This window comes from Dreissena polymorpha, chromosome 2 (genome assembly GCF_020536995.1).
Source record: "Dreissena polymorpha isolate Duluth1 chromosome 2, UMN_Dpol_1.0, whole genome shotgun sequence".
In the NCBI taxonomy this organism is placed as follows: domain Eukaryota; kingdom Metazoa; phylum Mollusca; class Bivalvia; order Myida; family Dreissenidae; genus Dreissena; species Dreissena polymorpha.
The window spans coordinates 148202791-148214633 of NC_068356.1; the positions used below are offsets into that span (position 1 = coordinate 148202791).

Below are 11843 nucleotides of genomic sequence, written 5' to 3' on the forward strand. Positions count from 1 at the left end.
ATTCTAGTTGCAATAATTCAACTCTCTGCTTTATAACCACAAGAGTTGCTGCGAGTTGCAATGCGGCGTCTATTGTCAAAATGTGCAAAATTTGATCACCACTGCAAGGGCTAAGGAACACTGATACTGCAAAAACTTATCAACATTTACCTGTCTAAAGCACAAACTTATGCAAATTGTACCATAAATGCAAGAAATATTGCTTTTTTATTTACTTTGTTATTCTTTCAAACGCTTCACTATATTGAACAACTGTTGCAATGTTGCAGACTTCAAGTGTCGCTTTCGGTATTGTTGCAGTACACTAATCATTTGTACATCGTCATTTGTGATATAGCCTAAGTCAATAACGATTTTCGAATATTCATACTGGTCCAACATTTAAACATAAAAATGTTAACAAGAATAGTGTGTTGAAATATTTTAAGGATTCATGCAAAGGATAACGTCTGTAGGTTGCCATTGAGGTCAATTTAATGTGTTCTTGAAGTTTATTCATAGCTTTTCTTAATTGGTCAGGAACGACTTCTGGTTAATGATGCGCACTGATAAGCTGTGCAGAACTGCGGTTGTATTTATGAAGGGACTCCCAGAGCTGTCACAGCAAAAATTATCCAAGGCTCTGGGAGTCCATTTATATGAACTAGCATGACTAGTGAGGATTCAAGATGTATCATGTAATAGTGCTGCAACAATATACCGGTATATCAGTATATATCGCAATACGCAATCCGCATAATGTTTTGCGATAATAAATAATAAGATAATAAAAAAAAATTATGTTACAGCATTCTGGTAAGTTACACAACCACCTTTTTAACATCCACAGTTCTCTTTCTGGTTATTATTATTCTTGTTGGCTTTTATAATAGTTCTCAAAATGGCAAATGAAACGAAGTTGAGTTTGACTTTATGGACGTAATGCTTAGTAAAGCAAAAAAAAGGGTAAATTGTTTATAATGCATTTTGTAAAAAAGGCTAGAAATGCCAATAGGATATAACTAGAACATAAACATACAATACAAAGATTATGTTCATGTAATTAAGTTGGTTTACAATATATTGTAATAAATTGCAATACGGATTTTTGAACTGACAATATATTGCAATACGGTTTTAGGCGTATTGTTGCAGCACTATCATGTAATGTGGCATGGGAGAGACACATCCTTGTAGTTCACACGCGTTTGTTTTTATATCCCACAGCATTAAGTTGAATGAATAAACAAACACTGCAATAAAGTCAGCAACCACCCACATCTTTCTTAACCCTTTCCCTGATAGACCCCTTATCTGATTTGCCACCCCAGACCAATACCAGTCCTGCTGTTCTGATATAAGTGACTCCATATACAGCTGATAAGCCTGACTACCGGTACACCATCTCAATAGGGTTATTTGGAAAATATTGGAAAATTTCTCAACTGTTACACCTGTCTTGTTTAGGCTTAATTTTCACTTAGTTCCTTGCATTTCACATCATTTGTGTCAATGTAAATCTTGTAGAGAAATAAATTCTCCTTCTAACCATATAAATTTTAAGTTTGTATTCTAAACAATGCATGATGTTGAATGAACAACAAAGCCACACTTTTTTCAAGTAAAACATAATTTTATTCAGTGTGTTATTGACAATAAATACTGAAACATTAGGCGGTTAATATTTTGATTTGTCGGCATTTTGTTTCATTTCAGGCTCCATGCAGTTTTCAGATCATAATCTCTGTGCTTTATTACCCGAACTCGTTAGTTTCTGGACACGTGTGCTACTGAAAAAAGCCACCGGGATTGCGTTTTATGGCCCAAACAAACACAAAGTGTCTAGTATCCCGTGTGTTTTATCCCTAAATATTATATAAGCATGTGCACTATTAATTATTATGTTGGTCAGTACAAAAGGCCTACTGAAAACCGCCGACTGTGTCTTTGTTTTATTGCTCAATCAAGCAGCGATAATCCAATATCCTGCGTATTACAAAAACACAAACTTTAGATAAACACGTGTCGTCTGTCAAAACAATAATTGCTTACGTCAGTTAACATGTCGAAGTAATTCTCGTATATGATCTCGGAAACGGGACTTGCTTTAAACATTAACCATTATGATATTAATTTTCATAAGATTTGCTAAAAACAAATGAGAACCAAACAAACATACACAGACAACACAAAATATTAATAATTATGACAAATTAAATGGAAAAAAACGTTGGTTTATTTTCGAAAAATCAATTTTACTTTCTCCCAATTTCCAGAAAATGACTTGTACATGTTGCATAAAATCTAAATATAGATGACACTGTTAATTGGTTGTTGTAAAAGAATATGAACCAGGCTTTTTCCGCCCTATGCCACGGGTCCGAAATTCGGCCCCATTCCCAATGCAAATCTGGTTGTTTTTTTCCCAATTAAAAAAAAAATTACCAATTCCAAAAAAAAAAAATGTTTTTTTTTTTTTTAACCTTAAAATATATGAGTTAACCTGATCCAGTGTAGAAAATAGAAAGTATTGCATAATTAAATTATTTGTTGCCTTGAATTTGTTTTAAAAACTGTAAAATATGTTAATGATTATTTAAGACTTTCCTTATTTTCCTCAAAATCAGGCGCTTTGCGTGATTTTTTTCACCTCAAAAAAGGTCAGGCCTTTTCCCCAAATTCAGATTAAAAAACCTGCACTTATTACACATGTTCATAATATTTTGTAAAATTTTAATAATAAGTTATCAAAATAGTCGTTATTTACCAGTTAACGGCTTCTTTGAAATATAAGAAACACTTTTTACATGCGATAATTTTTCCCAATTGAGCCAATTTTGCGATTAATTTTTTTCCCAAAATGGGGGTTTTCACGACGCGAAATTCCCAAAATTCCAGTCTGGCGTTTTCCCAAAATGGAGCGGAAAAAGCCTGTGAACTTTACACGGCACTTTGCGTGCAATCAGATACAGCACATTAATTGTTGCAATATTGAAGGAACTAAATTATGAAAATGATACAGTGTTTATTACTTTTATTTTATTCAGGAAAATGTCAAAATCATTTGCGAGATACCCCGATACTCAAATGGAAATTTACTACTAAGCTTTTACAATGTTGTCGGCGCTACGCAGTTTTTGTGTATAAATAAATACACCCACGCCAATTTTCGCGCGCTTTTTGTCAAGACCAACACTGGACACGAAAATATCATGGGCATATACATGTATTTATTTGCTGCTACAATTTGTAAAAGGACATGAACTGTACACGATGCGCGCACACCACATTAAGTTATTTACGCGTGTTGGACTATCCTTGTCCCGATTGGACACCTATTTCATCAAATCTTTAAATAGAAACATATGCCGAAATTCATTTGATACTTTAGAAAAATGTTGGATGTCTGTGTTAATGAGTTTTCTTGAGCACTTTTGTCGTCAATATAAATCAGAATTTGCAGTTGAAAATGGATATTGGGAATATACGGGATTATCGGGTAATGGATAGACCAGGCTTTTTCCGCTCCATTTTGGGAAAACGCCACACTGGAATTTTGGGAATTTCGCGTCGTGAAAACCCCCATTTTGGGAAAAAAATTAATCGCAAAATTGGCTCAATTGGGAAAAATTATCGCATGTAAATTATTTAAAACAGTGTTTCTTATATTTCAAAGAAGCCGTTAACTGGTAAATAACGACTATTTTGATAACTTATTATTAAAATTTTACAAAATATTATGAACATGTGTGATTAGTGCAGGTTTTTTTTATCTGAATTTGGGGGAAAGGCTTGGCCTTTTTGAGGTGAAAAAAATCGCGGGAAGCGCCGGATTTTGAGGAAAAAAAGGAAAGTCTTAAATAATCATTAACATATTTTACAGTTCTTAAAACAAATTCAAGGCAACAGATAATTTAATTATGCAATACTTTCTATTTTCTACACCAGATCAGGTCAACTTATATATTTAAAGGGTAAAAAAAAAAAAAAAAAAATTTTTTTTTTTGAATTGGGAATTTTTTTTTCAATTGGGAAAAAAACAACCAGATTTGCATTGGGAATGGGGCCGAATTTCGGACCCGTGGCATAGGGCGGAAAAAGCCTGTAGACACGGAAAAATTCTTATGTATGCGGTAATCGATAGAGACAGTACTAAACGCATGTATCGGGGAAGCGATAGACTCGGGATTATACGCATCGATCTTGGAAAGGGTAAACACCGCATGTGAGCCACTTAATCAAATCCAAAGTGCCACAGCCCTAACACCTAGCTGAAATAATTCGCGTTCAGAATAAATCTGAACGCTGAAACTCCGGTCTGTAAAAACCATAACGAAAAATAAATACAATATTATTATGAGAATTACAGTATTTACAAGTGTATGTATCTGCAATCTACCTTTTGTTTGAAAAATATGAACTTAAATCACAAAAATTACCTGTATAACATTTAAAATCATAGACATGGAGCGATCATTTTCTCAAAGGCAGCCATTTTGGCATTGTTGTTGTTGTTGTTATTTCGTACCATAGCTATTTCGTACCTTTTACTTTTGAGGTATTTTGTTACTGTCGATTCTAATATTTTGAGTTATAATAGTTATAATTCTTTTTTTGCTTCATCTTCTTACTATTTCCAATTTCATTTCTTACTGTTTTGCGCATATTGCACACTTAATTTTTGTGTTTGAACTCAGTTACAAACATAGTTGAATTTAACCTCCAGTTCAAGGGAGATAACATGAACCCTTTACTATACAAGGATTTATATTGGATGAAACAAACTCGAAATATAGTTTATTAACAGGTAAATTTCGATATATTTTGCTCAATTAATACTATTTAGGCAACGTTCTTTCACAATAGTCACAAATATGTGTGTATTTAAATTCAGGAGTGATGTGACCGAAATTCGTGTCGGAACTCTCGCTATTAAAAAGATAGAGTGGACTATTCTAGGTTGGCGCTAAGGAAAAAAAACTTAGTCGCCAAACCTAGGGGGGTCCGGGGGCATGCCCCACCTGAAAATGTCCTGAGCAAAATTAAGACTATTTTTGTCTGAAATTAGCCCTTTTTTTGCTTGAAAAATTTTCTTCGCTGGTGAGCCACTTGCTGACATTTTGCAGGAGATTTTTTTGTTTACACAGACACCGGTGGCGTAGTGATAATGATACATTACCACCCAGGGATCATATTTTTTTCGGTTTTGTCGGTCCTAGACCGATTGGGGTTATGAAAGACCGATTGAAAATCCCAAACAGTCGGTCCGATTCTGTTTGCTATTAAAATTCCCATGTCATGAAATCGATTACACAGTGGACATGCTAACACACCCTAATGACATTCTTATCTCGATTATGTGTGATAAACCATTCACTGCAGTCTCTAAACTGGTCAGGACCCGTTTATTGCACGTTAGACCAAGAATCAAAAACTTGTGAACAGCGGATTAAAGACGCACCCGAAAAGACGCGTCTGAATGCACGCGCTGTAACTAAACAAAACATGCCGATACATTTTCCACCAGCGTAATAATCCGGTAATAAAATTATGAATGAAAGTCGCGGATCTGATCGACAGAACAGCCGAAAGTTATTTTTATGGGCGGAACTTCACATAAAATAGTGCACAAGAAAAATAAAATACATTGAATAAATCTTTAGTAAAACCGTGTTAGAATCGAAATAATTCGTGTACTTCATTGTTGAATAACTCACGGCCGGAAAATTAGATTCGTGGTTTCAAATGCTTCGCTCTGGTGATTAAATCCCTGCGCATCTAAACTATCGGACGTGGGTTATTTGACAACAAATTATTTCTTAATTATTTGGTTTGTTGTTGTCAGTAGCCAACCTACAAACATACATTTGTTTGGTTCAGTGCATGTTTGTAAGATATTATTGTGTCGACAACAATTTAAAACATGGGTATAGACTTTCACAGATTAATAATATTGACAACGATGAAAAAAGTCTTATAAAACAGCACACGAAACAACAATGAAATACCAAATGATAAAACCATTTGAGAAAACTCGTTCCGTTTAAAAAAATGCCTAAGGGAATTGTACTTGTACATGTATTTTACCACCTTATTTAATATATTTTAACGTAATTTGTCATGATTTCGGACACACATTTTCGGATACTTTTATATCCGGACCGATTGATGTTGCGGGAAAATATGATCCCTGTTACCACCGTAAAACAGTTTTCGGTACATGTGGTATTTAGGTTAGAAACCACAGCCCTCCCGTCTCGGTAGTAATTATACAACATTTTATGTAATCCAAACACTACTTTTTTTCATTTTTTTTTTGTTTTTGAAGAAATGCGTGAGAAATTACTTAGTCAGCATGAGACCGTCATTCCATGTCAAAAACCGTGAGACTCACGGCGAAACCGTGAGACTTGACAGGTAGATGTTTCCGATTCTGCATTCAGGTCTGCACTATTTTAGACGTCTTCGGATCGCGAACCTAACATTTGGTAATTTCCTTAGCTTATTCTGTCCGCTTTCTTTTCTAAAGAATTGTGTTAATTTCTGTTGCTTTGACTTTCCATTTTCGTTCACAGCATCCATTTTTCCCAGAATCTGCAACTCGCTTTCGAAATCGGTCTTTCATGTCGCATAGCTACCGTAAAGGGAAGTTACTCATATCTACTTTTTTAGCCAATCAAAATCGTTGTTTCTTTGGAAATTAGTTTTAAGTGGCTATGTCAATGCCATAACTCTGCCCATCTGATTAAATGACAATTCCGTACTGGTCGATTCGATGACGTTGAATCGTAACATCTAGAGCATAGGCCATTACACGGCACGCTTCAGTGATTATCATGTAAATCTCCAAGTAACCCAAATACTCGAAAAGTCTGGTCGCAGTGTAAAGCATGACCACTTAAGACATTAGCCATGTGGATTATTGACCTAGGCCGTCGTCATTATCCCCTGGGGCCTTTCCGGTAAGGGTAATGATTGTGTAATCTTAGCGATGTTTTTGGCGTTTTATACGGTCTGAAAACAGGCATTTAGAGTGTGCATTTGTAAAGCATAGGGTCTTTTTTTCAATCGCCAATTTCATGAAAATCTTATTTTTAATCGCCAGCCAGGAATTGTAATCGCCAATGGCGATTTTGGCAATCGGTAACGCTAACGTAGCTATTGACGCCAAGAGTCTGCCAAAGCAAAAATCATCAAAAGACTCTAAGGCGGCAATTTATATTGACTACCCTAACACCTGAGAAATGTTAATGTTATGATGAACTATCACTACAATGACATTCCTAATCAATCCAACAGATGCGGTATATGTTTCGAAGCTTTATTTTTCAAAAACAAATATTTCTTTTTAAAATACCAGTCCTGGTTTATCTGGATTATGAAATGTCACTAAATTTGAGCAAATTTTCTACCTGACAATTCCATGTCGTTCGCGGTTGCCATTTCTCTTGCTCGACGCAAACCCAAGCGGAATTAACTGGCGAAATTGTATGTCATCATATGTAGTAATTATGCTTACATTTTATGTAAAAAATATGTATCAGTCTATTGAAAAGGGTTAAAAATACGATAAATGTTGGAAAATGTACACTTGGGTGTTTTTATTAATCTACGCATGCGCGAATATTTGGGTGTCGTGAAAATAACAAGTTGTATTTTTAGAAAAGTTCGATGTAATTAAGGTTACATTCTACTAAATAATTTTGCACCCTCCATGGTCCATTCGAGGGTATTGTCTATTTCTTATGAATTACTTTTCTATTCTGGTTTTAACGAAATTAAACGATTGCTACCATGTTTTAATGGTAATTTTGCGTATTCTGTGTATGGTGCATTTCATCCGGGACTAAATTGAAAGATGGACGTTTGCGGTGCGTTTATTGAAGGGATATTCTTCGGTGCCGAACCCCGTTTTTTGAGTCCGCTTGCATTTTGACGAATTTTACATTCGTAGCATTTACGAGAAGTTATTTTTTTGGCTGAAAATATTTTAAGAGGACGGATCCATTTTTGAATTGATACCAGGCTTGCCACACTTGATAGGAAAGGCAAGAAAGTAGGAGTTTTAATGGCACACATTATGTGATTGGAATAGGTGTAATCTTACTTTTACCGTCAGTTTTGTTAGTTCAATCGTTTTAATGGTATTTTTTCAGTTTTTCTTGTATGGTTATGGGCTATATCAATCTGTGCTTTCTTATACTTATTCTTAGACTTCATAACTCTGGAACATGTAAGTGCTGACCTTTGTATTTTAACCGTAGAAAGTATTACCGGCCTACCCCATATTTGTCCAATACCAAAGACCTTAGGTTATCTCTTATTCCAAAGCTGTAGATGGCCGTATTCATTAAAATTGCCAATATTTTTAATATAGTTCTAAATCATGACTGTTTCTTACGCCTCGAATAATATCTGAATACATGAACACGATTTGGAACAATCTTTCATCGATTAGGAATGTTAAAATATTTTACAACAAATTTTGAAATGTATATAGATTACACATTTTCATTGGTATTTTATATTTGTATGATGTGTTATTTGTATTGACGATATTTAAAAATAGCTTTAAAAAATACATATACCTGTAACCAACCTGGAAAAACGCATAAAGCTGTCTGCATTCTTTCAAGTATTTTTTTCAGTTAAAAATGAAATGTTGGTTCGGTGGTCTCCGTGAAGAACATCTTGGAAGTATAGTAGTATATGTATTCAGTATTGTATCCATCATAAATTAAGAACGATATAATTTAATGGGTGTTCGTTTAATGTCATTTAAAATACTTTGGGACTATGTTTACAGAAAGAGCCTTTCCTAAACCTAGTATGAAATTTACAGACGGACATTTCAGATAGACACTACGTACAGATACACGCGATAACTACACGGCAAAAACAATCTTTAAAAAAGATTTTACTAGTATAGACTTGGCAGTCAATCAATAAGCTTACTAAGTTATGATTTTATATTTCAACGAAACAAATAAGCACATGGATACTTAATTAGAAATAATTCATTATCTAACAACCTTTGAAACACAGAAAAGCGGGGCGTTCTATGGGTTTGCTGGTTACTTAAAATTTACGTTCGGTTCACGATTGCGTCAACACCGTTCAGAACACAAGTATTATAACACGAACTGTATTGAAAAAAACAACAAAGCAAGAATTGAACCTGGGTATTCCGGATCAAAAGGCTTACCATTCAACGTCGAGCATCCTGACTGAAATATTAGGTCCAAATGTAATACTTCAATCATATTAAACCTTGTATAAGCAATCCAACTATAGTCATAAAATGAAACGAACACTACAAAAACATTCAGATTTATTCAATTGTTTCGCATTTGTAACGATTCATAATTTTATTAATTGCACCCAATTACTTTTAAACGGAGATATATCTCCACAATGTGTCTAACCATTCAGTGTTTTTTTTGCTATATGGTGCACAGTGTTTCATTATACATTTAATTTTAATCTGACACAAGGTTGAGAACTCCCTATAAATCAATATTATAATGCACGTCGCAGTTGATTAACATTTTCTATGATAAAAGTTATAAAGGTATGAGCAGTTGAAACATATCAAATATTAATTAAACCTAATTCATCAGTTGTAATAAAATCAATAAATTTAGCTAACTCAATCTGATCAACATTTTAACGTTTACGAGAATTACGAGCGACTGCCTTCGGTTTGGTTACTAACTTTTAAAGATGTACATGTATTCTCCTTTTCACAAATTGTTAAAACACGATTCACGAGAAAAAAAATCGTGTTGCTTGTTCTATTGTTACTACAAAAACTGCATGTTAAACAATAAAACATGTTTGTTTCGATAAGTTTTTTTCTTGCAGCAGAAGAAGTAAAATGTTTTTGCAAAGATATATAGTTTAAATATGGAGCTACAATTTATTTCAATAATTGTACATTATTGTCATATTCACATATATACTAACTATGTATGTATATTTTTTAAGGATTTATGATATTGTACGTAGCATCATGATATGCAATTTTGATAAATCATGCTGACACTTACGTTTCAGAAAGCAGAATTTTGTATTGTACGTGTTCATAATTTATCATCCTAGCCCTTTGATACCTCCGTGGTTACAAGGACATAAATTATTCGATTGACTTCTTATTTGCGTTTAGTGCACAACATACAGCGGTTAACTTTTGTAACAATTTGATTTGTGCGAAATGTTTTCACTACAAATGTTTTCTAGATTTATTTCTATACATGTGAACGTGTTAATAGCCCAGAAAACAGTCGCACTGAAAAGACATTGCGGTGACTAAACATGAACAAAAACATTTTTGAAAATTAATCATTGAATTAATCATTGCCCAAAATGCCATGAGTGGAGTAATACGTTTTAAAATAAATATATTTATTGTATCATGGTGCGAACGCTACTGGTATTTAATGTGTTTACTTAATGTTTTATGTTTTAACAGATGATTAGCTTATAATTATTAATAAACTGTGTTGAATTGAGGCATTACTCAGCATAGACCAAACTAACCTTTGAGGTTGATGTTCATCCACGATGAAGAGGATACTGTTTTTTTTATTTTGCAAAGTCGTCAAAAGAAACACACTTGTAATACTCAGGAAGAGAAAAATACATATGAAATAAGTACTGCTAGTATAGTGTGTGTTTGTGTGTGTTTTTTAATACATGACGTAGATTTATGGCATTTGTCATACAAAAGAACATGAATGTCAGTAGGACCGTGGACATATTTTCTTTTGTACACGTTTATAATGTGTAATGTTTGTTATTTAGCAATACGCCACGTCTTAGTCAGACGTAACGTCTTGCTGTCCGGGTCCGTCAAAGACAGGCTCGGGTCGTCCCTTCTCTTAACCCTTTTTAGAGAGGCAGTGTAGGGTTTATCGTTTTAAAAACAGCTATATACAGTGAAGCATGAGAAATTGATATCGTGCGTATGTCCATATATTTATTTTTCTGATTGTGCATATTGTTTTTTATAATAGACGTAATGTTTATTTCATTATTCACAAAATACTTTATTTCCACATTTTAAAACAAGCCGAGTTACTTTTTCCGTATGAAGGACAGATGCTTAATATTTTAACATTCTAAAGAAACGCACAATTCGACAACAGTTAGAATTATTACAATTTACACGATTGGGTATTTTTACCGGTAATCTATATTACTGACTGCGCAATTCCTCTATTCATGGCGACTTTACAAACGATAAACGATGTAAACCGATCGCAAAGGAAGCCGCTCCTTCAACTGAAACTCCCTTGATATATAATTTATTTATACAATTACAAACACAATGTTTCATGTGGTCTGTTTTCTAAATATGCGAACCATTATATACCCATATCATTTGTTTAGACATTATTTTCAACCATCATTGAGGAATTAAACATTATAACCGCAAATATATACTTTTCTCTATTATTTTTAAACAGCCCAATATACAATGTAAAAGAAATTCCTAGGACGAAGACAGATAAGTATAATATAAATCTCATTTTATTTGAAACATCACATTTTATATCATGTTTAAATTGACCGACCTTTTGCCGAATGTTCGTCATTGATCACCTTATCAAGTCTTCAATACTTTCCTTGATGTGGAATTGGAAAAATCATCTCATTTTAATATTCTCACGAATGAACACTTGCTTGCACATTGGAATGAACGGAATCTTTTTGACTGAACTGTACACCAGTTAATTTAACATCACCAGATTGATCGAGCATGCATCTTAAGAACTAAACATTACTTTGCCTTTATATCGGTTCAGTTTCAGTTTGTGTTAATTCTTTATATCAGTTTTGGCATAAAATGCATTACCGATACA

General features: G+C 33.8%; 1 protein-coding gene across 12 annotated transcripts in view; it reads right to left on the minus strand.

Annotated features, from left to right (window-relative positions):
* The window catches only part of LOC127869384 (phosphatidylinositol 4-phosphate 5-kinase type-1 alpha-like), a 75630-nt gene extending 68016 nt beyond the window's left edge, over positions 1 to 7614 (minus strand). For all 12 annotated transcript variants that reach the window (XM_052411920.1, XM_052411917.1, XM_052411915.1 and 9 more), the window contains exon 1: positions 7392 to 7614. In XM_052411920.1, the coding sequence (XP_052267880.1) occupies positions 7392 to 7422 (31 nt within the window). In that variant the 5' untranslated portion in view covers positions 7423 to 7614. The remainder of the gene's footprint in view (positions 1 to 7391) is intronic.
* Positions 7615 to 11843: the final 4229 nt, after the last annotated feature.